This window comes from Orycteropus afer, unplaced genomic scaffold, assembly GCF_000298275.1.
Source record: "Orycteropus afer afer isolate SDZICR_OR568_19922 unplaced genomic scaffold, OryAfe1.0 scaffold00171, whole genome shotgun sequence".
Classification (NCBI taxonomy): Eukaryota; Metazoa; Chordata; class Mammalia; order Tubulidentata; family Orycteropodidae; genus Orycteropus; species Orycteropus afer.
The window spans coordinates 4,240,924-4,267,614 of record NW_006921758.1 but is presented as its reverse complement, the minus strand read 5'-3'; the positions used below and the strand labels follow the sequence as shown (position 1 = coordinate 4,267,614).

At 38.6% G+C, this 26,691-nt stretch overlaps 1 protein-coding gene across 1 annotated transcript in view; it reads right to left on the bottom strand.

Moving 5' to 3' along the window:
- ABCC9 (ATP binding cassette subfamily C member 9) overlaps positions 1-26,691 on the bottom strand; it is a 169,307-nt gene that overhangs the window by 11,875 nt on the left and 130,741 nt on the right. Inside the window, exons 28-33 of the mRNA XM_007946781.1 lie at positions 25,403-25,495; positions 9,944-10,046; positions 4,807-4,908; positions 4,054-4,174; positions 2,523-2,653; positions 1,474-1,552 (exon numbers count right to left, since the gene is read on the bottom strand). Of these exons, the coding sequence (XP_007944972.1) occupies positions 1,474-1,552; positions 2,523-2,653; positions 4,054-4,174; positions 4,807-4,908; positions 9,944-10,046; positions 25,403-25,495 (629 nt within the window). The remainder of the gene's footprint in view (positions 1-1,473; positions 1,553-2,522; positions 2,654-4,053; positions 4,175-4,806; positions 4,909-9,943; positions 10,047-25,402; positions 25,496-26,691) is intronic.

The following is a 26,691-nucleotide window of genomic DNA, read 5'->3' as shown; positions in this document are numbered from 1 at the left end:
ATATAAATCATTAATAGTTTACATGGGGCCTAAAAACACATTTCCAGATTCATAAAGATCGGAATAACCTAATATGATCAGTCCTAACTACAGATATTTAATGGAAAGTGTCCATCAATTCAGTCTGGATCATGTAATTGTTTTATAACACAAATCAAAGTGAGAATCCTTAAAATATCTCTGTATTATTATTAAGGAGCTCTGGTGGTACAAAGCCTAAGGCATTTGACTGCTAACCAGAAGGTTGGTGGTTCAAACCCACTAGCAGCTCCATGGAAGAAAGATGGGACAATCTACTCCTGTAAAGATTTACCACTTTAGAAACCCGAGGGTTGCTATGAGTCAGAATCAATTCAATGGCAGTGAGTTTGTGTTTTGTATTTTTATTAGCCATGGGGACTACAGTTTCCATATTTCAACACTGTTGTTCATAAACTGACCTCTTTATTTCACAGAGTTGGTACACAGATTAAATAAAATAAACTGTCAAGTATAATGAAAACATAAAGTACTAGAAGTACCATCAAAATCATTACAGATAATAATAGTAGACACATCTTTGAGCTGCTAGTCAAATATGTTGCTAGATCCTCTTTCACTCAAGATGGCTTACATGCTTGTCCATTTATAGGCCATCTGATAGCCTAATGTGACATATTTTTCTAAAACAATGATTAAATTATTTCTATGCTGTTATGTATCTATCATATAAGTAATAATTTTGTGAATGAATAAATGTTTTTTCAATATTGTTAACAAGTGTTTGGCACTTTACATTAAAGGTTGCCTGCTTACAAAATGTTCAACATCTTTATGCTGTGTTATTAAGAGGATGACAGTAAGAATCATGCAGTAAAATTAAAATTATACATTACCTATCTCTTTATAATCATTCCTTTGATGGAAAGAGATATGTTTTGAGTGGAAGGAAGCAAGACAGTCTAGGGATTCCTCTCTCTTCCTTTTTCTTGAGGTGCCACCACCATTAATTGCTATTCAAAGTGCGTGGCCTTGTTTTCATTTTACTATTTAACTACTAGGAGTTCTGGTAGCATAGTGCCTAAGGCACTTGACTGCTAACCAGAATGCTGGTGGTTCAAACCCACCAGTCACTTCTCGGAAGGAAGGTTGGGCAATCTACTTCTGTGGTGATACCACCGCCTTAGAAGCTCAAGGAGGGGTTGCTATGAGTCGGGTCTGACTCGACGGCACATAACAACACTTAACTACTATTCTTTAGCAACAATTTCTAGAGTTGTGCTTAGGGCCCAGAACTAAATTCCCTCAATTCTATGTTCTATCTTTACTTCTGGGCTGTTTATTTGGGATATCTGCCTCAAACTGTGGGCTGCAGGATACAAAGTCCTTATAAATATTTGCTTTTTATTTACTCAGAATTAGTTACATTGGTGTTGTATTTTTTTTTTAAGTGAAAGCACCACATAACCAATAAAAAATTAGTTATGAACTCACCATCAAATATATCAACCATTCTGAAGAAAGCCAGAGATAATGATGACTTCCCACTGCCAGTGCGGCCACATATGCCCACCTAAAAGAGCAACTGTTGTTACTCAGAGAGAAAGGGCTCAGACCAAGAACAGAAAATAGGCAAAAGCATTTTTAACTCAGAAAAGACACCATGGTAAATCCACAATTCTATTGTAATAGTTACAATATAATCATAATTTACAGATAAGTTTTCTTCTCAGATCTCCCTTCTAAATGATTATTAAGATAAAACATGGGAGTCCTCACCAAATCTTCCGTGATTCCATTTTCACTCTTATTTCCATGCTATTGCATTGTTTTACTTTCACTGCTTAATTTTTGCATTTAGTACATTGTCAATGTAATAAATAACAATTACAATCTATCTTGTTGTTGTTGTTGTTGTTATGTGCCATCGAGTCGGCCCTGACTCATAGCGACCCCTCCTTGGGTTTCCAAGGCAGTATCACTACGGAAGTAGGATTGCCCAACCTTCCTTCCGAGGAGTGGCTGGTGGATTTGAACCGCCAGCCATCTGGTTAGCAGGCAAGTATCTTAGCCACTACGCTACCAGAGCTCCCACAATCTATCTTAGAAACAATAATTTTCTAACAGAAAATAGAATGAGTCTATTTTCTTCTGCACACTTGTTCTTTTTACAATAATTAGAAAAAATTATTTGGGGAATAGAGCTAATACAAATGGGAAGGTTCCCAAGGGTACATCTGATAAGGTAAAAGCTATAAATCAGACATTCTAAAAAATACACCTATTATTGGTTTTCCTGATCTCTATGGGAGACTAATGAGTGACAAAAAGACTTATAGAACACAAAATTTATCCTGATCCTATTTTTCCCTTTTCTCTTTTACAAAGATAATATGATCTGTAAAGTATATGTAATATTATGTAAGCTCAGTAAGAGTATTATTGGTTGGGATGTCTGAACAGCTTGGGTGTTACCAGAGTGACTCCATCAGAGATTTTGTGTATGGGGGGAAAAAAAAATTAAATGACAGTGAATTCCATACCTTTTGCCCTGGTTTGATGTAAGCCTTGACATGTTTCAGTACAGGTTTTAAGTTATTTTCATATCTGACACACAGATCATGAATCTTGATCTCCCCTTCCTGTGGCCAATGTTCTGGAACTTGGGAAGGATCTGAGGGGTGGGGTGAGGAAATACACAGATAGACAGACAGATAGATATACATACTTATATACACATACACATATGTAAATCTTTTATAAAATTTAACCTTAAATCTTTTTAAAGATTTTTTTAAATTTTAAATTTTTTAAATTTAAATTACATTCAAAAAGCCTCTTGATTAGAAATTTTAGAATAGTTTTTTCCTCTTCTTTAGTGGCTATTAACCAGTATCATGTCTCTTTCATGCTCCATCATTCAATTTTATTCAAAGTGAACACAGTTCGTTAATTAATTCATTTCATCATGAAACATCTGAAGGCCTAAAATGTGAGAGGTGCTGTGCACAGTGTTGGGAATGGGGAGATGAAAGTCATGCCACAAGGTGCTCATTATCCTGGGGGAACATAAACATAAATCAGCATCTACAGGGCCACCCAGAGAGTCAGGCAATGGAGATGAGCTCAAGGTACTCTGTGAGTAAAGGTGGTGCTAACCTGAGAATTCCAGAAGGATTTTAAGAGGAAAGGGTGTCACTTGAAAGGCTATCACTTAAGAACTGAGATGAATCCTAAAGGGTGAGAAATAGGGATATTCCTTTCAAATATACAGAGACAGGGAAACAGTGATAAAAAGAAAGCATGTTTGTGCAACCAGAGTAAAAGTTGTGAGGATGGGTGAAGAGAGATGAAACCACTTAGGTGATTAAGGTGAGACTAATGGTGTAGTGCCTAAGGCATTTGACTGCTAACCAGAAGGCTGGTGGATTCAAACCCACCAGCCATTCCTTGGAAGGAAGATTGGGCAATCTACTTCCGCAGTGATACAGCCTCGGAAACCCAAGGAGGGGTCGCTATAAGTCCGATCCGACTTGACAGCAGAGAGTTTTAGTGATCTTAGCTCAGGTATTTAGGTTTTGTCTTTGAAAAACTAGAGAGCTGTAGAATGCAACATATTTTAAGCGTGAGCTTTGTATTTAGGAAAGATTACTCTGTATTTAGTAACGAATTTCCTGCTAGTTCCATTCTAGAAAACCTGAGAACCTTAGTATTTTAAGACACAGATTTCTTGGCATCTAGGTTAGTAGGGTCTTGAGAAAGAGAATAAAATAGTTCAGAGTTTAGGTGAATAATTAATTTAATATAGTCCAAATATATTTATAATTGTTTTTAATATTATTAAATAATGTCTTTTTGGACTCTGGTCATATCCAAGACATTCCAGGCTTATGAGTCCTGTCTTTTCAGTGTATATCATCAAGCAAAGCAAGATGAGAGGGGATTCGCTGCATACTGAAGTTGAAAACAAAAGCATAGAAAACAAAAGCAAAAAATGAGGTTCTTGACACATCACAAATATTTGTTTATAAATAAAAACATAAATGAAGCAAAAAATAATATTCAGAGCAATACCCATGGTGCCTTCATAGTTCTCAGATTCCATAGTTAAAAAACTGTTCACTTTCTTCACTGCACCCATCTGGACCTCCAGGTCAGCCAAGTTCCTCACAACCCAATTCAGATAATTGGTTATCTGTGTCAGGATAAAAGATTAACATGTTTAAAATTAAGTAGCAGTTTTTGTAATCACTAGATATTTCGAGATGAGATGAATTGGAGATTAAGCATATATCATGTGGTATAGTTAATAAGTGTTGCAGGATATTGGAGACCAAAGAGAATGTCACGTGATAAAGTCAGTAAAGAAGACTATATCTTCCTTTCTGCTTTTTTTCCATAGTCCTTAAATATCACTGTTTTGTGAACTGTCCTCTGATTTCCCTGCACAATGAGCACTTGCATGCACCCTTGTTTGTACTCATTTCATTTACAGTCACATTCATAATTTATAGTGTATTCATTTCTAGTCACATTTTCATGTCCCCAACCGGATTGTGAGCCATTCAATACAGGGATCCCAAACAGCTTTAGGCGTGCTATGACCATGGAATTTAAGGAATTTTAGAAACTGGTTCCCAATATCAGAAATGCATCCAAACTGTCTTAAAATGCTAGGTTTGGGCCTGAATCTGTGATCATTTGCAAGACTATCATCTTATTATGAATTTCAACTTCTCTCCCAACATTAATGGATAAGAATTGACAAAAACTGGAGAAAACAAATCCCATACAGCACAGAAAAAAGGTAGTTTTATCCATACTTACTGTCAGTGCATACAGAAGGCCTAGTCCCACCAATCCTGAATTAGAAGACCCACTAATGGATGCAATAGATGCAGTGAGGACAATGCAAGCTCCAAGGTAATCCTAAAAAGGAACAAAAGTTAAAAAAAAAATTATGCTCAAATTCTTAAACCAAAGACTACAATAAACTTAGGGAGGTGAGCACTAAGAGAAGGCACATCATTCCATGTGAGTCCTGTAAAGTTTCAGAAATAGGCTATCAATGATACTAAAGAATGACAACTCACAATATAAGGTCTGGAATGGAAACTGACATAATACTCTCATTATATACATGATGATATGGACTCAGAGAGGTTAAGTGCTTTGCCAGAAGTTAAACTATAATTTATGACACAATCAGGATCAGACACAGGGTTTTCATTTATTTCCTTGCTACAGTACTGTGTTGCCTACAGTTGCCCCTAGAAACAAATGCCACAGAGGTAATAAACACTTCTTTGATTGTTTCTTCTGATGTATATCCATTTGTTAATAACTGGCACATCACAATCAGACAGCTCATCCTCTTTTCCTCTTTATTTGTAGCAACAACTACATGGATGCAGAATCTAAGCAGTCTGGACAGCTCATTGACATTTTGTAAATGCCAATGTATTCCTAAATACTTGTAAAAAATTGGCAGTAATATGAATCCTTTTCATCCCTCTTGTATAAAGTTGATACTTTATCTGTATAGTGCTCAATTATAATTTCCATAGAGTTTTTAATTTCAGAACTCCCATGTAGAAGCAAAGCATTTGATCCCCATTTCAAGCTATACCAAACAAAACCAAACTCATTGCCGTCGAGTCCTATCCAACTCATAGCGACTCCTTTGGGTTTCCAAGGCAGTATCACTACAGAAGTAGATCGCCCCTCCTTCAGAGGAGTAGCTGGTGGGTTTGATGCTCTAGCCTTCTGGTTAGCAGTCAAACACCTTAGGCAAAAAGAGGTCTCTTGTCACATTTCTAGTTGTTCAATGATACCTACATATATATATATATATATATCCATAAACAACTCAAACTCACTGCCGTCGAGTCAGATTCGACTCATAGCAACCTCTCCTTGGGTTACCTATAGAAGTACTATAGTAAAAACTATAATCTTTATGAAGCAGACTTGTAAACCATAGTGGCAACCAAAATATCCAGGCTCTCTTTCCTCCATATAGCCATCAGGTACTCAGTACATGTCCACCATACGACTGTGTTTCAGGAACCACTAAACGTCTGAGAGAATTTATTAAAGCCTTTAAATTACAAGATCAATTACACCTGTTTATTGTGGAACTATATGGACAAAGTCAGAGCTACCCACAAAACAGTTCCGTGTTGTTTCTCTAAGAGCAGACTCTGGTGTCGTTTTATCCAACAGGATTATTTTCACTTTAGCCTGTTTACTCTAAAGTGGTAGGTTTTTGGTTTTGCTTCCTGATGTTAATTTTCTTTTATCCTTTCACCCTACAGCTAGACAAAGCTTTGGAAAGAAAGCCTTTAGATAGAGTTACACAATTTTTGCAAATGGAAACACCAGTGCCAAAGAACTGGAATTGTTTAGTGCAGAGGGATGAAGAGAAAACACTGTGCTGAAAAAAGAAGATAAGTAGCATTCAAAGGTTAGGCTGTAGTGACACAATGCACACAAGCACAGCCCACTTGACTTGGCACCCAGGGGAAAAACTCCCCTTTGCTGCCAAAGCAACCTGGGTGGTCACAGTCTAGCTACTTATCTGCCAGTGAAATTGTTTTACTCTTTTAGATTCTTGTCCTTGTTTTGATTTGAACATGTCATGATCTTTTTTTTATATATTTTTTAATTTCAAAATGAATGTGAAATGAGTATGGTGGACAAGATTCAATCTTCCATAGAGAAAACTGTTTATCCAGAGGAAGGGAGCAACTTGTGGTTGTCTTAACACTTACTTAACATGAATGGTAAAGAAGTGAGAACCATATTTTTAAAAATGGATAAAAAGGAAAAAATTGGGTGGGGCTCAGGGACCTCCCCAGAGTCAACAAAATGTGTTTTTATTCTGGGTTCCCTCCCTTCCTTATCTTGGAATTTTCTGTCAATATAGAAGTCAGTGGCCCTGCTCTGGAGAGGTAGAATCAGAAACGAAGAGGAAGGGAAGGAAAAAATAGCCACAGAAGGCTATGATACCAAGCTTTCTTTGCTTTGTTTCCATTATGGAGCTGGGCCCATGGGGAGGAATTTGTGAAATCGCCAGATCCAGGTCAGAAAATCCTCTAGCCTCTTCTGATTTATGTCCAATGCACTGACCCTCCTGTACCATTTTCCATTTTAGTTGTGTTTCTGTTCTGGGAACTCCAACACTATTTGCTGTAAGCAGATATTTAGGTTAATTTATTCAGTAATATGGCAAAGAATAGAGGAAGAAGGGAGTCATGTTGATAGTGTGAATAAGATCAGTGCAGATTTATTGGACCAAATAGAAGTTTTCATTACTGTTTTTTCATATATATATAATGAGTTACAAGACAGAATATGTCCAGCTGTAGAGTTCACAGAGCAGTTCACACCCTAGTCTCTAAGGTCTTGTATCTCGACATTCATATTTCTCACATACACTAGTTATTTCAAACTGAAATTGTATTTCCAGTGATGGAAGATGTCCATAAAACCACAGTAGTAATGAGGTCATTTATATGCATACAACTAGGAGAAAAAGCTCTATCTTAACAGCAATCCTTTATTTCATTTACTTCTCATTCCTCTTGTGGCATGTGTTCTTGGATTAGAGTATATTTGAATATACTTGGTTTTAATGAAAATTCTCAGTGTACTCTAAAGAACAGAATGAGAGTGAATAAGACTCGTCTTATGTTGGATCTCTGGGAGTGTCCAAAGGTGTGTATGTGTGCACACAACATAAACTGAATGACATAAATACAATAGGTGAAGGACATAAATCATACACAAAGGACTTAGACCTAGACTTTTTTCAGCTGATAGCACTAGGATACAGCAATAAATCAGCAAACATTTCTTACCAAAATTCACATTTCCCAAAAAACAAAAACAGAAGCAAAGACTCTTTAATTTTTTGTATTTGTTTCTAAGGGAGAGTTCTGGCAATGAGACTACATAGCAAATCTTGGAAGGATTACAATACATAGAAACACAGAGAAGACATAATAATAAATATAAGGTAGAAAAATCAATAACACAATCTGCCCTTCCAGTTTCAAATGTCAGTATTTTTTTCAGGTTCCTGCAGATAGAATTAAAATTCCTTTATATCCAGGTAGGTTTGTCTTTTCATGTGTGGGTTAAAGTACTGGGCCATGAGTCAAATTAAACCAAATCTTCCTGAGTCTGCTGTTCCTTTCTAATTTTTCTGGACCTTCCCTTTCTTAGAAGTCTTAAGGCTCTACTATCTTGTCTTCTGGCTACGTGAAAACAACATATGGTTTGCGTGAAGATTCTTGTTAAACACTTGTCCATTAACCTGACAGTAGGAAGTGCTAAAGAGAAGAAACAGGAGTCACCAGGCAGACACTCACCTCAAGTCCAAAGCAAACACACTTGCCCCCTAAAAAACATACTTGATCTTTAAGTGTAGGAAAATCAGACATAAAGCAATGACTGACATTTTTTTCCCCCTTTTAGGATTGTGAGACATGTTTTCATTAAGCCATTACATCATTAATTCTATTATTCAAATAGAAGTTTTTTTTTTTCCCTTAGAGAAAAAACAAAAATCACAGAGCTTAAAATCTGAATTTAGGATCTGGATAGAGAGTAGAAATAAATCATAAGCAACACTTCAACTTGCCTTTATGTTTGCTATAGGCAATTAAGGAGAAACTCTGTCCTATCCCCTCCTAACTCCCAAAGCAACCTGGAAAGAATTTCCTATCAACAGCCGATGCTTGTATCTAAAGTTTGCAAAATAAAATCATGTTATGCTGCTGAATAGTTTCTATATATAACTAATATAGTGGGTTAGGATTTGTGCAAACCAGAGAGATATCGTGATACCTAAAGCCCACAAGGGTGACCAAAATTCCTATCAATTCGTATCATCATCAGTTACTCAGATTTTAAAGTGAGCTCCTTCAGTTCAATCTTTCTAAATTCCCTTTACCATCTGCCTCTTCTGGCCTGCTGAATTTCGGAAGAAAAGCCTGTATAATATATAAGGCAGGTATGCATAATCAATGAGAGTGAGGTTCTTATAATACTGAAGATAGCCCTGCCTTTCCTTTTTTCAAACTAAGAGATAATTATTTAAAAACAAAGATGACGGTCAACTCAGCATTGCTACTGAAGGTAGCTTATTTATGCTGTAGATTGCTCACACCAGTCTGCAAACCCCATCCTCTTCCCTTTTGAAACTTCTCTTTCATCTACCTCTGACATTCTATGCTGGTCAGCTGTCTTATGAAGCATTCACCAGGGTAAGTATGGTCTCTATTTATTTGCTCATTCATCCACCCATTCGGAAGATACTTATTGAGCACATATGCTAAGTATTGTACTAGGTAATTTACACGATTACTTTTAATCCTAACACTCCCATGAGGTACATATTATTCCTGTCTACCAGATGCAGAGCTAGGACTCAAAAGAAATTAATTAGCTTGCTAGACCATGTCTGTGTGGTGCCAACACTTGTGCTTGTTCTCCTTCATAATACTGGAAAGAAGGCAACAGATGATTAACTGAAATCTGCTACATTTTGGGGTAACGTCATCTTCCACTGGCTTAAAACATAGAAAGTCGCCATCTCTTCCAGGCCTGTCCAGCCCAGGGGAGGAAATGTGTACATCTGTTCACTTGCTAAATTTGCTCTTTTGAAAAAATAAAAATTTGAAGTTATACAAATATTTGCCATTCCATTAACTTATGTAATCTAGAGACTAATGAACACAAAATGAATTTTTGCTTTTGGGGCTATTTGTCTTGCCATTAGTTAAAACATTATGACAAATTTCATCTGTAATATAAACAAACCTGAGCTATTTAAAAGTCCAGAAAATGTGAACTCAGTGCTGAATCTCAGTGGAAGACTAATTTTTACAACTGTCTCTCTCTGCATCGGGCCTTTTCTCTGTTTGGTTTCCATTTCGAAATCATGAAATGAACATACCGTCCTGACCTCTAGCCATCTGTTGGCAGCTGAGAGAAATAAGTAGGCAATGTTGTTTGTGTCTGTCAGTTCCAGCATACGTTGCTTAAATCTGGTTTCATGCCTGCCGAAAACAAAACATTATGATGTTAGCCACACAACAGGAGAACTAATAAAAAACAGTCACACTTACTACTACACTATTTACTCAACACAGTGACAAAATGATGGGATGGAATGAACAGTAAATGGACTCCTACTTCAAAATAAAGGTCAGCTGCTACTGCTGTGCTCCTTCTCAGTGCAGATGGTGTGGTACAGTGTTTCCTTCCTTTCTCACTGACTGCTACGATGGCAGTGTCTTTCTGATGGCAAAGTCTTATTGCAGATCATTTCATAAACATCCAAATAATTATTGTAGCCACTCTACCAGCTCTTTATTGCATTTATTTTGCTTTTAAAAATGACACTGTAGAGTTCAGTGGGGGCTGCCAGATAAGAACCAGGGAAGACATACTCTATGCATTTTTTTTTTTTTTTTTCAATAATAATCTTTTTGCCTGGTGTTTCTGGGAACCAAAGAAGAAAACTGATGATATGGAAAGGAATAGAGAATTGTGGCCACAAATATGAAAAATAAGATTGTTAATAAGATTCTTTTATGCCCAACTATTCCAAATTATTTGTAAGGATAGTCATTGCATAAAAGGAATTCTTGGTCTGTAGTCCTTACAGGGGTCTATGAAACATATGCTTCAGGTATTGATCCCTGACCAAATGAAGTTCATTCTTGGTGCTCAACATTCTCTGGACAAATTCTGTGTAATCTGTTTTATAAAGGAAACTGGTAATAAAAAAAAAGTCTTATTTATTTGAATATGAAAGCTACTCTCCACAGAGTCATGCTATGTGGTTTTTAAAAAAAATCTTTTATAAATCACAAAAATAATCTCTTTTCATTTTTCAGTTATGTACCCTCAATAAGAGAAACTATGGAAAACTGGATAATATCATCAAAATAACTGGTCTGGAGCTTGACAGAAATGGCAAATCAATCTCTGCACTCACAACTTGTCCTTTGTAGACCTTCCATCTAAGGGTTATGTTTATAATAAATGGTCAAATTTCATTTGACAATCCAGCAGTGATTCCTGTTTGATAAAAAGTGCCCCAAGACCCTGAAAATATTTTTTCTTAAAAATTCATAACTTTATAAAATATCATCACATGTCAAAGAATGAAGTTCAGGGCGGAGTGGCTCACTTAGTATCAGATACTTGATAGCTATCCAATCAATTTGATCATTTCAATACGCCACACCAGACAAATCAGAATAATTCAGTCAGTCAGTAACATCTGATCTACAATAATCAAATGATTCTGCAATTAGAGCCAAAGAATTACCTCAGTTTATGTTTTACAGCCTGGATCCAAATGCCATGCACAGGAAGACCTGTGCTGAACGGCAACTCACTGGTGTAGAACTAAGAAGACAAAGGAGCATGCCTAACTGCCCAATGACTCTTTTGGAGATGAATATAGTTAAAGCCCAAGTTACAAAGAAGGTTTGTTCTTAAGTGTGTCTTTAAGAATTTGTAGGTTAGTCAGGCCAGGTGCCTGCCTACAGTTTCTTATTTAGCCTTATTTTAGTGTAAGAAAAAGTTAGAAACATTTATGATAATGATTTGAAAGCTGAACATGCAGCAAGTGAAGGTGACTGTGATAAAGAATTTGGAGTAGGGGGTTGGTTCAATGGTTTCAAAGTGAGAGAAAATTTATATAACATTAAAGGGCAAGTAGGAGTTGTCTGTAAAGTTGGTACCTAGGGACTGCCTATAATAAGAATTTACTGAGATCGTGAACATGAACTGTAAAGAGAGACATATATGTAAGTTTCATTCTTTCTGTACTTGAGTGTTAGGCATATTTTCATCCATTCATTCTGAGACTTCAGCAAGCATGAGCTCTAATTAAGACAGTTTGCTATATCCTAAGGCATTTGACTGCTAACCAGAAGGCTGGCGGTTCAAACCCATCAGCCACTTCTTGGAAGGAAGACTGGGCAATCTACTTCCATAGAGATACTGCCTCAGAAACCCAAGGAGGGGGTCACTATGAGTTGAACCGACTTGACGGCAGTGAGTTTGGGTTTTATACATACAAATAAAATACGACCTCTGCTTTGATGAGCTGTCTGTCTAGTGAAGGATGTAAAGAAAGTATTAGTAAGTCAAAATGGTGGAACACAGTACCTAGTTATAATGGCCACATGCACAAAAATTCTACATGAACATAAGGAAAGAGATGGTTTGCACTGACCAGAGGATTAGGATGGTAGAGAATGGTGTAGGTGATGAAGATAAAGAGGGGTTAAGCAATGTTTCACCACCGGCAAGGAGGATGGTCTGAGTGAGGCTCTAAGGGATGAGCTGAATTTTTCAGGTGAGCAAAGGAGGAAAAGCCCTTCTATGCTGAAGAAACAACATCAGCAAAGGCAAGGAAACAAGAGAACTCAACATATTCAGGGGCTGCAGACAGATTTCTCTCCTTAGAGGATTATGGTGATGGAGAGATTAGAGATGGAGCCAGTTGGACCAAAGCCAGTGTACTCCATTTGATATGAACATCACACACTTTATTGTGATAAAGTGCTTTATCTGGGATTCCGGTTATTGCCCCTTTAGTTTGGGGATATTATTTCAGATACACTCTTAAAGAGTTTGTAAATGGAGTTGGCAGCAATCTGAAGCAGCAGTGAGCGGGGAGGGGTGAAAATGCAGTGAACATTCTTTCTGTGTGTTTCTATTTGGCAAGAAACCTTCTGTTTTCCTAATGGAAACTTTGACACACTCAGTCTGTATCTTTTCATCCACATCCAGCTCATCTTCTGAACATTCTTAGACCTTTTTTCTGTCTGACAAAAAAAAAAAAAAGGAAAGGTCACTGAAATCTCAGTCTAATTTAACTGTGATACTTTCATGGTAAACTACTTGAGGGAGTTCATTGCTTCATCTGAGTACACCATGAACCTTGAGTGCAGGGGAGGAAAAGCAGTCTAATCAGTAAATACTAACTTTCCAAAAGAGCCTGAGACTCTGGGGACTCCTGGTAGCTTGAAAGAAAGGAACAAATGGATGGAAAAGAACATGTTTGATTCTTGACAGTAAGTATCAAATTGTGAAGTGCTTACAAGTGTATCCATAGCAGCAGGAGCATCCCCTCAGAAAGGTTTTCTTTTCCTTTGGTTTTAAAATTCTGACATTTCTGGTATTTAATATTTACTTTAACAATGCACTCCAAAAGCTCTATCTGGATGAGTACGATGCACATACTTTTAGATAGAGGTTGGGTTGTCTTTTGTTTTTTCCAATAAGCATAATGCCTAAGGCACTTGACTGCTAACCAGAAGGCTGGCGGTTCAAATTCACCAGCCTCGGAAGGAAGATGGGGCAATCTACTTCCATAGTGATACTGCCTTGGAAACCCAAGGAGGGGTCGCTGTGAGTCAGGTCCAACTCGATGGCACATAACAACAACAACAACAACAATAATAATTTAAGCATTGAAGGTAACATCTAGTGGTACACTAGTTAAGCATTCAGTTGCTAACCAAAAGATCAGTGATTCAAGCCCACCAGCTGCTCCGCAGGACAGAAATGTGGCAGTCTGCTTCCGTAAAGATTATAGCCTTGGAAACTCTATGGGGAAGTTCTAGTCTGTCCTATAGGGTCACTTTTGAATCAGAATCAACTTGACAACAATTGTAATAGTTACTTAGAAAAGTTCTTAATGTAAAATTAAGAATTGTTGTTGTTAATTTTCAGTCAGTTGACTGTGATCCATGGTGACCCCAAGTGTGTAGCACAGGCTGCTCCACAGGACGGATTCCAGCCTCTGATCTTTCAGAAGCAGACTGCCAGGCCTGTCTTCCAAGGAGCCCCTAGGTAGGTTGGAGCCACCAACATTTTGACTAGTATCAGTGGTTGAGCACTTAACAGTTTATGCCACCCTGGGACTCTAGAAACTGAAAAAAAAAAAAAAAAAAAAAAGGGAAGGAAGCAAAGAAAGAAATAGGAGTGGTAATTTCCAATCATGTGTCTAGTGAAGGGGTTATATGAAAAATCTGAAACATCCTTTCTTTCATTCTAACTCTTTCTCACTTCCTTCAAGATGCTTTACTTGATTTTTGTCCCTATCACAATCAGATGACTTTACCTTGTCCTTCAGGGAGAAAACAGAAGCTGTTAAACATCGAATCCATCAATTTCCTTCTGTACCACCTACCACCTTGCCTGAATTCACGCATATCTTTCTTTACATTCATAGAAGAGCCATGTATCGAGTTTTGTTCAAAGTCAGATGACCTTTCCATCTGAGCACTTGAACTCATTGCTGCTGATGTTCTAAGAAAATTTGCTCTGTCAGTTGCTCACCGTACCTACATTTCCACTTCTTCCTCTCAGACCTTAAAACTGCCTAGCTCATTACCCTCTTAAAAATGGAAAGACAAACAATAAAAATGCCTTCCTTTGATTAAGGGAGCTCTGATGGCACAGTGGGTAAGATATTTGGTTGCTAACCAGAAGGTCAGTGGTTCAAACCCACCAGCTTCTCCATGGAAGGAAGAGGGGGCAATCTACCTCTGTAAAGATTTATAGCCTTGGAAACTCAATGACGGTCACCATGAGTTGAATTAGACTCAATGGCAGTGGGTCCTCCCCTCCTTTAATTAGCTTCGCCTCTCCAGAAAAATCCTTCCTACCTTACAGAAACTTCTTGAAAGAATAGCCAGCCTTTGCCATCTCCATGTTTCAATTTGAAGTTAATTGTTTAGATCTGTGAATTCTGACTTCAATCTTCTCCACTCTACCATAACGGTTCTTGTTAAGGTAACTGTTTTGATTCTCTTGTGGCACTCTAACAGAAATACCACAGGTGGGTGGTTTTAATAAACAGTGATTTATTCTCTTACAGTTTAGGAGGTTAGAAGTTCAAGTTCAAAGTGCCAGCTCTAGGGCCTGGGTGAAAACCCCTCAACCTTGGGCTTTAGTTCTGCCTCTTGCTCCTGGCCCACTGAAGCTGGAGGCTTCTCTTAATTCAGGCAGCTGCTGGCTGTTGAGGCTGAGAAACCAAAGGTTGACAAGTAAAATGACACAGTCCCCAAATTATCAAGCAACATGGCAGGCCACTAGCTCAATTCCAGAAACAGTCTCAAGATCAGCAGACAACATAGCAGGCCACAGACATGAAGACTTGGCAAAATGAAGGCTCCAGGTATGCCAAAAAGGTTAGAGACCATTCTCAAAGTGACTTCTAATATACTGGAAGCAGACCACATCCTTATGGTAGCTACTCAGCTGCTCACAGTATATTCCACCATGGAGTTGATTACTAGTCTCATCATGGGTAATAACATCCAGTTGCCCAGCTACTCAAAACCAGGCCCAGCCAAGTTGATACATAACCTTAACTACCATAATTACTAATAGCTTAATGGATGGCATATCCAATGGGCAATACTAATTCCTTACTTATTCTAATTCTTTAATATTTTCAGTACCATCTACTGTTCAACTTCTTAAGATGCTCACTGGGTTTACCTTTAATGATGCCACTATCCTGATTCCTTTTCTATTATTCAGATCACTTATTTTCTGAATTGGTCAAAATTCTTCTTTGGTGGAAAGACATGGTTTGCCATAGTAAGTGAGAACATCTGCTTCTACTATATCATTGTAGTTTCAACAGGAGAAGGTCAGGGCAGAAATAAGGTTCCTGGCAATGATGCTGCTTAGGGTACACAGGAATCAAACATAGGTACAACAGTCCCTTAGGTCTTATAAATTTGTCTGTGACCTAAGTAGAGTAAAGGTAAATGCATGCTCATTGGAAGGTTTCATCTGGATAAGGAAATACTAAAAGTGTCAGCTGGCCATATTTAAGGGTTTTTGGTGGCCACCACAGAGGCAAAGTGCTTGATTGCTGGTCTTTTGTATTTAGATGTATATTTAGTATATAGCATGAGGGGTAACACCTCAGTCAATGTGACCTTCACCACTGTCTTAGTTATGTAGTTAGCTATAACAGAAATATCACAAGTGGGTGGCTTTAACAAACAGAAATTTATTTCCTCACAGATTACTAGGCTAGAAGTCTAAATTCAGGGTGCCAGCTCTAGGGGAAGGTTTTCTTTTTCTGGGGCACTAAAGGAAGATTCTGGTCTTTCTTTGAGCCTCTGCTTCTGGGTGATCTTCATGTGGGTTGGCATTTCTCCATCTCTGCTTGCTAGCTTGCTTGTTTAATCTCTTTTATATCTCAAAAGATATTTACTCAAGATATACCCACACCTTACACTAATCCTGTCTCATTAAAATAACAAAGACAATTTATTTCCTAATGGAATTATAACTACAGGAACAGAGGTTAGGGTTTACAACACACATTTTTGCAGGGCACAATTCAAACCACCATTAACTTCTCACAGCATAGCTGTACATTGCAGGGACTAATTTGTTAAAGCCGTACACATGACATCATAGTCATCAAGGCCAGATCCTCCATGTTTACAGAAGATATGGTTTAGATTTGACAGCAACAGACTGGCTTTTATTAGGGATGGTCAGGATCAGTAGGACTTCAGTGGGATATTTAACTGGAAGAGTGAAATCATGACAAGGTGCTTTTCTCTGACCGGAAAAAGATTTCAAACAGGCTGCCCAATGAGAAGGACCAGAAACAAATAGAAGAAATTGAAATGAAGAGCCATGCAGACATTAGCAGGAAGTAAGGGGCTGAGTAATGGACTGAGTAATTTTCATTCAGGAAAAATTTCAATATGTATATTGTGTTCAACTCTGCTAATATTCCAAAGATAAAGACAAAAGACACAGTATCAGCTCTTAAGTAGTTTTCAATCTTATGGGGGGAACAGACACACAAACAGATGATTATGATATGGTGTGATAAGTTTAGGATAAACATTAATACTGAGATCTTAAGAATGGTATGTAATTTACATTCTGGTACCTAGGAAACCTTCCCACAATAGATGGTGTGATGGTTATGTTTGTATGTCAACTTGGCTAGGCCTGGTTGAGTGGCTGGGCAGCTGGATGTAGTATTCCCCATGATGCGACTGGTAATCAAGTCCATGGTGGAATCTACTGGGAGCAGCTGAGTAGCTGTCTTTGGGTATGTGGTTTGCTTCCTGTATATAGGCAGAACCTTTGAGAATGGTCTCTAGCCTATGGCATGCTTGGACCCTGCATGTAACTGTGTCATTGCTCAGCAGCATGCCATGCTCTGCTGACCTTGAGACTGACAATGGACTTAAGTTAATGGCCTGCCGTGTGGTTTGTTAACATCGGGACTGTGCCTTTTTCCTTGTCAACCTTGGGGCTTCTCAGCCTCAGCAGCCAGCGGCTGTCTGAGTGAAGAAATGCCTCTAGCTCCAGTGGTCCGGGAGCAGGAGGTAGAGCCTGACCCCAAGGTTGAGGGGCTTTCACCCAGCCCCTAGAGCCTGGCACTTTGAACTTAGACTTAAAGCCTCCAAATTGTAAGAATAAGCTCCTGTTTGTTAAGACCATCCCATTTGTGGTATATTTCTTGTCAGAGCGGCACTAGGTAACCAGAATAGATGGTTATCGTGGTTGGTGTCAGCAGTGAGATAAGCACTGGTTAGTCAAATATAAAAGAAGGTTGGGGAGAGAGAGGTAATGCAGCCTAACTTACTCTGAAGCATGCACCTAAAAGGATCAGCTTTGTTTAAAGAGTCAGCAATTGTTGTTGCTGTTATTAGGTGCCGTGATGTCATCTCCCAATCATAGTGACCTTATGTACAGCAAAACGAAACACTGCCTGATCCAGTGCCAGCCCCATGATCCTTGCTATACCTGAGCCCATCGTTGTAGCCACCGCGTCAATCCATCTTGTTGAGGGCCTTCACTTTTTTCATTGACCTTCCACTTCACCAAGCATGGTATCCTTTTCCAGGGAATGGTCCCTTCTGACAACATGGCCAAAGTAGGTGAGACGAAGTCTGGCCGTTCTTGCTTCCAAGGAGCATTCCGGCTGCACTTCCTCCAGGACAGATTTGTTAGTTCTTCTAGCATGGTACTTTCAGCATTCTTTACCAACACCACAACTCAAAAGCATCACTCTTTTTTGATCTTCCTTATTCATTGTCATTGGGAGCTGTGATAGCTTAGTGCCTAAGGCACTTGACTACTAACCAGAAGGCTGGTGGTTCAAATCCACTAGCCACTCCTCAGAAGGAAGATGGGGCAATCTACTTCCATAGTGATACTTCCTTGAAACCCAAGGTGGGGTTGCTATGAGTTAGGTCCGACTCGATGGCACGTAACAACAACAACATTCATTGTCCAGCTCTCACATGAATACAAAGCAACTGAAAACACAATGGCTTGAGTTAGGTGCACCTTAGTCTTCAAGGAGACATCTTTACTCTTTAGCACTTGAAAGAGTTCTTTGGCAATAGATATATGTCATCTGGGGAGCTCTGGTAGCATAGTACCTAAGGCACTTGACTTCTAACCAGAAGGCTGGCAGTTCATATCCACTAGCCACTCCTCGGAAGGAAGGTTGGGCAATCTACTTCCATAGTGATCCTGCCTTGGAAACCCAAGGAGGGGTTGCTATGAGTCGGGTCCAACTTGACAGCACAGAACAACAACAACAACATACATCATCTGATATCTTGACTGCTCCTTCCATTGGTGTTGATTGTAGAACCAAGTAATATGAAGTCCTTGACAACTTCAATATTTTCTCCATCCATCATGAAGCTGTTTATTGGACGAATTGTGAGGATTTTGGTTTTCTTTATATTGAGGTGTAATCCATACTGTAGACTGTAGTCTTCACTCTTCATCAGTAAGTGCTTCAAGTCATCCTCACTTTCAGCAAGCAAAGTTGTGTCATCAGCATATTGCAGATTGTTAATGAATCTTCCTCCAATCCTGATGGCACATTCTTCTTCATCTAGTCCAGTTTCTCTGATTATATTCTCAGCATACAGATTGAATAAGTATGGTAAAGGATATAACCCTGATACACTCCCTTCTTGATTTTAAACCATGTAGTGTCCCCTTGTTCTGTTTGAACAACAGCCTCCTGGTCTATGTACAGGTTCCTCATGAGTATAATTAACTAGTTTGGAATTCCTATTCTTCTCAATGTTATCCATAATTCATTATGATCCACACAATCAAATGCTTTTGCATAGTCAATAAAACACAAATAAACATCTTTCTGGTATTCTTTCTTTCAGCCAAGATCCATCTGACATCAGCAATGATATCCCTTATTCCACATCTCCTTTTCTGAATCCAGCTTGCATTTCTGGAAGTTCTCTGTCAACATACTGCTGCAACTGTTTTTGAATTATCTTCAGTAAGATTTTACTTGTGTATAATATTAATGGCATTTTCCAAAAATTTCCACATTCTGTGGGATCACTTCTATTTGGAATGGGTACAAATATGGATCTCTTCCAGTCAGTTGGTCAGGTAGCAGTCTTTTAATCTCTTGGCATAGCTGAGTGAGTGCCTCCAGTGTGGCATCTACTTGTTGAAACATCTCAAAGGGTATTCTGTCAATTCCTGGAACCTTGTTTTTTGCCGCTTCCTTCAGTGCAGCTTCAATTTCTTCCTTCAATACCATTGGTTCTTGATCATATGCCACTTCCTGAAATGGATGAAAATCGACCAATTTTGTTTGGTACAGTGACTCTATGAATTCCTTCCGTCTTCTTTTGATGTCCTTGCATTATTCGATAGATTGCCCATAGAATCTTTCAATATTGCAACTCGAGGCTTAAATTTTTAATTCAGTTCTTTCAGCTTGAGAAATGCTGAGTGTGTTCCTCCCTTTGACTTTCCAACTCCACATCTTTGCACATTTCATTATAATTGACCTTGTCTTCTCAAGCTGCTCTTGAAATCTTCTGTTCAACTCTTTTATCTTGTCTTCTTCCATTTGCTTTAGCTACACTCCATTCAAGGGCAAGTTCAGAATCTCTTTTGACATCCACTTTGGTCTTTTCTTCCTTTCCTGTCTTTTTGATGATCCTTTGCTTTCTTCATGGATGATATTCTTGATGTCATCCCACAATTCCTCTGAGTTTCAGTCATTGGTGTTCCATGCATCAAATCTATTCTTTAGATGGTCTCTAAATTCAGAAGGAATATAATCAAGGTCATGTCTTCGCTCTTGTGGACTTGTTTTAATTGTCTTCAGCTTCAACTTGAACTTGCATATGAGCAATTAATAATCTGTTCCACAATCAACTCCTGGCTTTGTTTTGGCTGAAGATACTGTGCTTTTCCTTCACCTCTTGCCACAGATATAGTCAATCTGATTCCTGTGCATTGCATCTGGCAAAGTCCATGTGTGTAGCAGCCAATTGTGTTGTTGAAAAAGGTATTTGCAATGAATAAGTTGTTGGTCTTGCAAAATTCTATCATGTGATCTTCAATGTTATTTCTATCACCAAGGCCAAATTTTACAACTACTGGTGATTCTTCTTTGTTTCCAACTTTTACATTCCAATCACCAGTGATAATCAGCACATCTTGCTTGCATGTTCGGTCAATTTCAGACTGCAGAAGTTGGTAAAAATCTTCAATTTCCTCATCTTTGGCTTTGGTGGTTGGTGCATAAATTTGAATAGTAGTAGTATTAACTGACCTTTCTTGTAGGTATATGAATATTATCTTATTACTGACAGCATTGTACTTCAGGATAGATTTTCAAACATTCTTTGTGATGATAAATGCCACACCATTCGTCTTCAATTTTTCATTCCCAGCATAGTAGATCACATGTTGTCTGATTCAAAATGGCCAAAACTGATCCATTTCAGCTATATAATGCTTAATAAAGATATCAATCTTTACGTGTTCTATTTCATTTTTGACAACTTCCAATTTTCCTAGATTCACGCTTTATACATTCCATGTTCTGATTATTAATGGATATTTACAGCTCTTTCTTCCATTTTTAAGTCATGTCACAACAGCAAATGGAGACCCCGAAAGCTCTACTTTATCCATATCATTAAGGTCAGCTCTATTTTGAGAAGGCAGCTCTTTCCCAGTTGTATTCTGTGTGCCTTCCAATCTGAGGGGCTCATTCATCTCCTGCACTGTATCGGACAATGTTTCATGGCTATTCATAAAGTTGTCCAGTAATACGTCAGACAGTGTTTCACTGCTATTCATAAGGTCTTTTCCTGGCCAATTCTTTGAGAATTGGATGGCCTCTTCCTTCTTCTGAGTCTGTCTCAATCTGGAAACTCTGCTGAAACCTGTCAATCATGGAAACCCTGCTGGTATTTGAAACAAATGGCACAGCCTCCAGTCTCACAACAACATGCAAGCCATCACAGCATGACAAACTGACAGATGAGTTTGTCCCCCTTAGTTGTTCCAAACTGCTCTTCTCACTTCTTGGCTTTCCCCCTACCTGTTCTGGCTCTCTGTCCTGGCTGTCACTTCCTGCTGGGGGCTCTTCCCTTACCTGTTCTGGCCAGCAATTGGCAGATCATATGTCAGCAACTGGGAGGTTATATTTCCCACTCTCTCTATTTTTTTTATCTGCCTGATCATTAAGTCCTGGTATTCTACAACTTCTGTCTAATCCCCTCCTTTCTCAGTCTACTCCCTCTCTTGACAATCAAAGCCATGGCCAAAACTTTAAATAATATCCTTAAAAGGATGATACCTAAGCCCATTATCTTTATTCCTGAGCTATTCTGTAAACAACAGACCTAAATGTCCAACTGACTACATAAATTCTGCACCTGGATATCTCATCAGTAACCTCAGTTAGTTCATAAGTGAACTCTTTATTTCCTTCCCCAATTCTCTGTTTTCCACTTAAATTCCTAACTCAACAAATTGTACTGAGTCATGGACATCAGAAACCAGAAGGAATCATCTTCAACTTCTCCTTCAACCTTACCCTTCACATTCAGTTAGCCCCTAAATCTCACTGGAGGACCCATTTCCTAAATAGTCCTCAAATCTGTACTTTTCTCTCCATTTTCTCAGTTCCTGCTTTAACTAGCTCTTGTCATTTCCAACCTGGAGTCCTGTAACAATCTTCTGGCATTCTTCTTGCTTTACCCTCAACCATCCCAAATTTATCATTCATAGTACACCACAATTACCCTAATGAACACAACTCTGATCATGCTACTTTCCTGTTAAAAATGCTTTATTGACTCCCAAACATGGAAATAATAAAATCTAAGCTCTCTGCCGACTCCATGGCAAACAACAACAACAAGTTCTTTACAAGAATGTATTTTATACCCTTTATCTATTGGTCTTTAAGAGCTCTGGTGGTGTAGTGCCTAAGGCATTTGACTGCTAACCAGAAGGCTGGTGGTTCAAACCCACCAGCCACTTCTTGAAAGGAAGACTGGATGATCTACTTCCATAGAGCTATGCCTGAGAAACCCAAGGAGGGGTCGTTGTGAGTTGGATTTGACTCGACAGCAGTGAGTTTGTTTTTTGATTTGTATTGTCTTTGTTTATCTTTTCAAGCTTCACTCAATAACCACCCTCTTTGTAGTCTATGCTCCAACAATAAAAAAGTCCCACTGCCATCAAGTCGATTCCAACTCACAGCAACCCTATAGGACAGAGTAGAACTGCCCCGTATGGTTTCCAAGGTTGTAAATCTTTATGGAAGCAGACTGTTTCACCTTTCTCCCATGGAGCAAGTGGTAGGTTTGAATTGCCAATCTTTTGGTTAGCAGCTCACTGCCTTAATCACTGAGCCACCAGAGCTCAGCTGTTATAGCAATGTTATTGTGCCATTCTGAATCATTGCCATGTTTGAGCCCATCTTCGAAGCCACTGTATCACTCCATGTTGTTGAGTATCTTCCCTTTTATTGTTGACCCTCTACTTTACCAAGCATGGTATCTTTCTCCAGGGATTGCTCCCTTCTGACAACATGGCTAAAGCACTAGAGACAAAGTTTGGCCATTCTCGCTTCTAAGGAGCATTCTGGCTGTACTTCCTCCAAAACAGATTTGTTCATTCTTCTAACAGTCCATGGTATATCCAGTGTTCTTCACCAACACCACAACTCAAATGCATCAATTCTTCTGTGGTTTTCTTTATTTATTGTCTAGCTCTCACATGCATATGAGGCTATTAAAAATACTATGGCTTGGGGCAGGCACACCTTAGTTTTCAAAGTGACATCTTTGCTCTTTAGCACTTAAAGAAGTCTTCTGCACCAGATGTGGCCAACACAATAAGTTGTCTGATTTCTTGACTGCTGCTTCCATGGGTATTGATTGTGGATACAAGCAAAATGAAATCCTTGACAACTTCAATCTTTTCTCCATTTCTCATGATGTTGTTCATTGGTCAGGTTGTGAGATTTTCTTTCTTTCTTTTTTTATGTTGAGGTACAATCCAACTGAAAGCTGTCGTCTCTGATGTCCACCAGTAAGTGCTTCAAGTCTTCATCAGTTTCAACAAGCAAGGTTACGTCAGCTATACAAGGCCAGTTGTTAATGAGTCACCTTGCAATCCTGATGCCATGTTCTTCTTCATATAGTCCAGCTTCTTGGTTTATTTGCTCAGCATACAGACTGAATAAGTATGGTGGAAGGATACAGCTCAGGCACACACTGATTTTAAACCATGCAGTACCTCCTTGTCTTGTTTGAGTGATTGCCTCCTGGTCTATATACAGGTTCCTCAGGAGCACAATGCAGTGTCTGGAATTCCTGTTCTTCGCAATGTTGTCCCACAATACTGGGCTATAAATTCTATATAAAATAGAAATTTCCATACATTTTTTACATCTATTACCTACCTTCATAGATGTTCTATATCACCTTTATCTGCCAGGAACTACTCATCATTGGAAGCTTTGTTACTGAATGAATAATTATCTCTTTGTTCTTTTGAGACAAAGTGCTAACCTGTTCTCTGCTACAACTGCATCCTGTAATAATTAGACTACGTCATACTGCACTATCATTTTGTTAAATCCACTCTCCTACTATGCGGTAACCTTCTTAGGGCAGAGTTCATGCCAGCCAGTCAGCCAATGGTTTTCTTAAGCCAGGGATTGTTCCAGATGTTGATGATACAACAACAAATAGAAAAGGCCTGCTCTCATAAGGCTTACATTTTAGTTGGAAAGGATAGATAGTAAATATGTAAACAAATAAAAAAATAAGTTCAAAATACTCAGATAATAAATAGGATAACATGGCAGGCAAATGGCAAACAGTCCCACTTGTAGCAGTGGTGGACAGGAAAGGCCATGTCTTTTTAGTCTTTTTATATCCACAGCAAGTGCAATTCAATACTCAAATACTTCTTAAATAAATCAACTTACAAAGGACTTGTTTGGTGAACAGAGTAATCTTGAATATGGTATATAGAATATGTAAAACTGGTCATTGCTAGCAACTATTAGAATACAAATTTTATCTTAATATCTATAATTTAATGCCAATAAATTTTTCACCATCCCCAACAGATGGCACCGATCACTATGACAGCAAAGTATACCATTGCAGGGAGTATGGATATTTCATGATGAAAACGGAGATTTATGTACAAATTCTGTGATACATAATGTTGTGTGTTAATGTATTTTTTGACCCAATTCTATATTTTTATATAGTCCTTAGGTATATATGGAAGCTCTGGTGGAACAGTGCCCAAGGCATTTGACTGCTAACCAGAAGGCCAGCGATTCAAACCCACCAGCCACTTCTCGGAAGGAAGGTTGCGTAATCTACTTCCATAGTGATACCGCCTCAGAAATCCAAGGAGGGGTTGCTATGAGTCGGGTCTGACTCGACAGCAGTGAGTTTTTTCTTGGTTTAGGTATACACACACACACACACACACACACACCCTGATCTTACTTGAACAAGAAAAACTGGACTATGTAATTTTTATGAGTATATAATCTTGATCAAAATCATGAATTATTTCTACATTTAACAACATTAAAGAAAACTGATTAAATTCTTAAATAACTTTGTTGTAGTATTATTACATTCCACTTATTACTATTCCTTTTATTTTTCATATTACTTCTTACACATTTATTTTAACTTGCATTATTTCAATTAGTCCAACTGCCATCAGAAGCAAGATTGCTTTCCCCATTTTCCAGATGAGGAAACTGGTGCTAGGGAATTCCAAGAGTCTTATTCCGGAAATATCTTTCCAATATGGTGTTTCATTCTTTCTTTATTCTGTGCTTGCTTCTTTCTTTATTCTTGTCAAAATTTCAGATGATGAAACTCTATTTTTGATAATGTCTGACTACACTTTTCTTACTGCTGGCTAGTATACTACCAGGCATACTGTAGTCTCTCTCCTCAAAAACAGTAGCAATTATCAGTTATTTGTAGATAAATACTTGATGATGTAATTGCCTAATGAGAAATATAAAAACACATTTACTGACCTAAATGCCCGAATAGTGGTGAGTCCTTCGGCTGTTTCTGAGAAGTGGCAGAGCAGAGGGAGCTGGGTACTATCATCAAGTTCCTGGAGATCCCTAGGTCAGAGAGTAATGGAAAGATAAGCTTACAAGCATTCAGGATCAAACAAAAGTGTTTGTTCTAAAATATGTGATTGTAACTATTTTCTCCTACCACTCAATTAACAAAAACTTCAATAGCTCACAATCTAAAGAGGAAGAGAAAAATGGGCACATAATGGATATGGGTCTAGGCTGAATGTCATGTGTTGTACAACAGTACAGCTTTGTATAACAACAGAAGTAAACTGCTATGAGGATAAGAGGAAACCAAAAAAAACTGCTGTCATAGCGACCCCTCCTTGGGTTTCTGAGATGGATTGCTATGGAAGAAAATTGCCCAATCTTCCTTCTGAGGAGTGGCTGGTTGGTAGAACCACCAGCCTTGTGGTTAACAGTCAAATGCCTTAGGCATTACACCACCAGAGCTCCCAGGATGAGGAGTGACCAGTTAAATCATATTTAGGCAAACTCACTCACTACCGTCGAGTCAGTCCTGACTCATAGCGACCCCTCCTTGGGCTTCTAAGGCAGTATCTCTACAGAAGTAGATTGTCCAGTCTTCCTTCCGAGGAGTGGCTAGTGGATTTGAACCGCCAGCCTTCTGGTTAGCAGCCAGATGCCTTAAGCACTATGCCACCAGAGCTCACATATCTAGGCAATGGGTGATATTTTCTTTGAACAAGTAGAAGTTAGGCCAAACCTAAAGTATGATGAGGGCTCTAGCCAAACACACCAGAAGTACATTCCAGCTAAAGGAAAGCACAGATATCTGAAACGACCTGGTGAGTTCAAATTTGACTGATAACCAAAGGGATGGCAGTTCAAACCCATCAGCCAGTCCACGGAAGGAAGACTGGGCAATCTACTTTCATAAAGATTTATTGCCTCAGAAGTCCAAAGGGGAGCACTATGAGTTGGAATCAACTTGATGGCAGTGATCTTAGGTATGTTTGTTTGTTTTGTGGTACCTAAAATGCTTCAAAGGTGTCATCATGGGAAAAGGCTATTTAAGAAATGAGCATGACTAGATGGTAGAGAATCCTGGATAGGCTGAAAAAGCACTGAAAATTAGAAACAAATTGATCAGAGCTAGCATAGTGCCTAAGGCACTTGACCACTAACCAGAAGGCGGGCAGTTGAAACCCACCAGCCACTCCTCGGAAGGAAGATGGGGCAATCTACTTCCATAGTGATACTGCCTCAGAAACCCA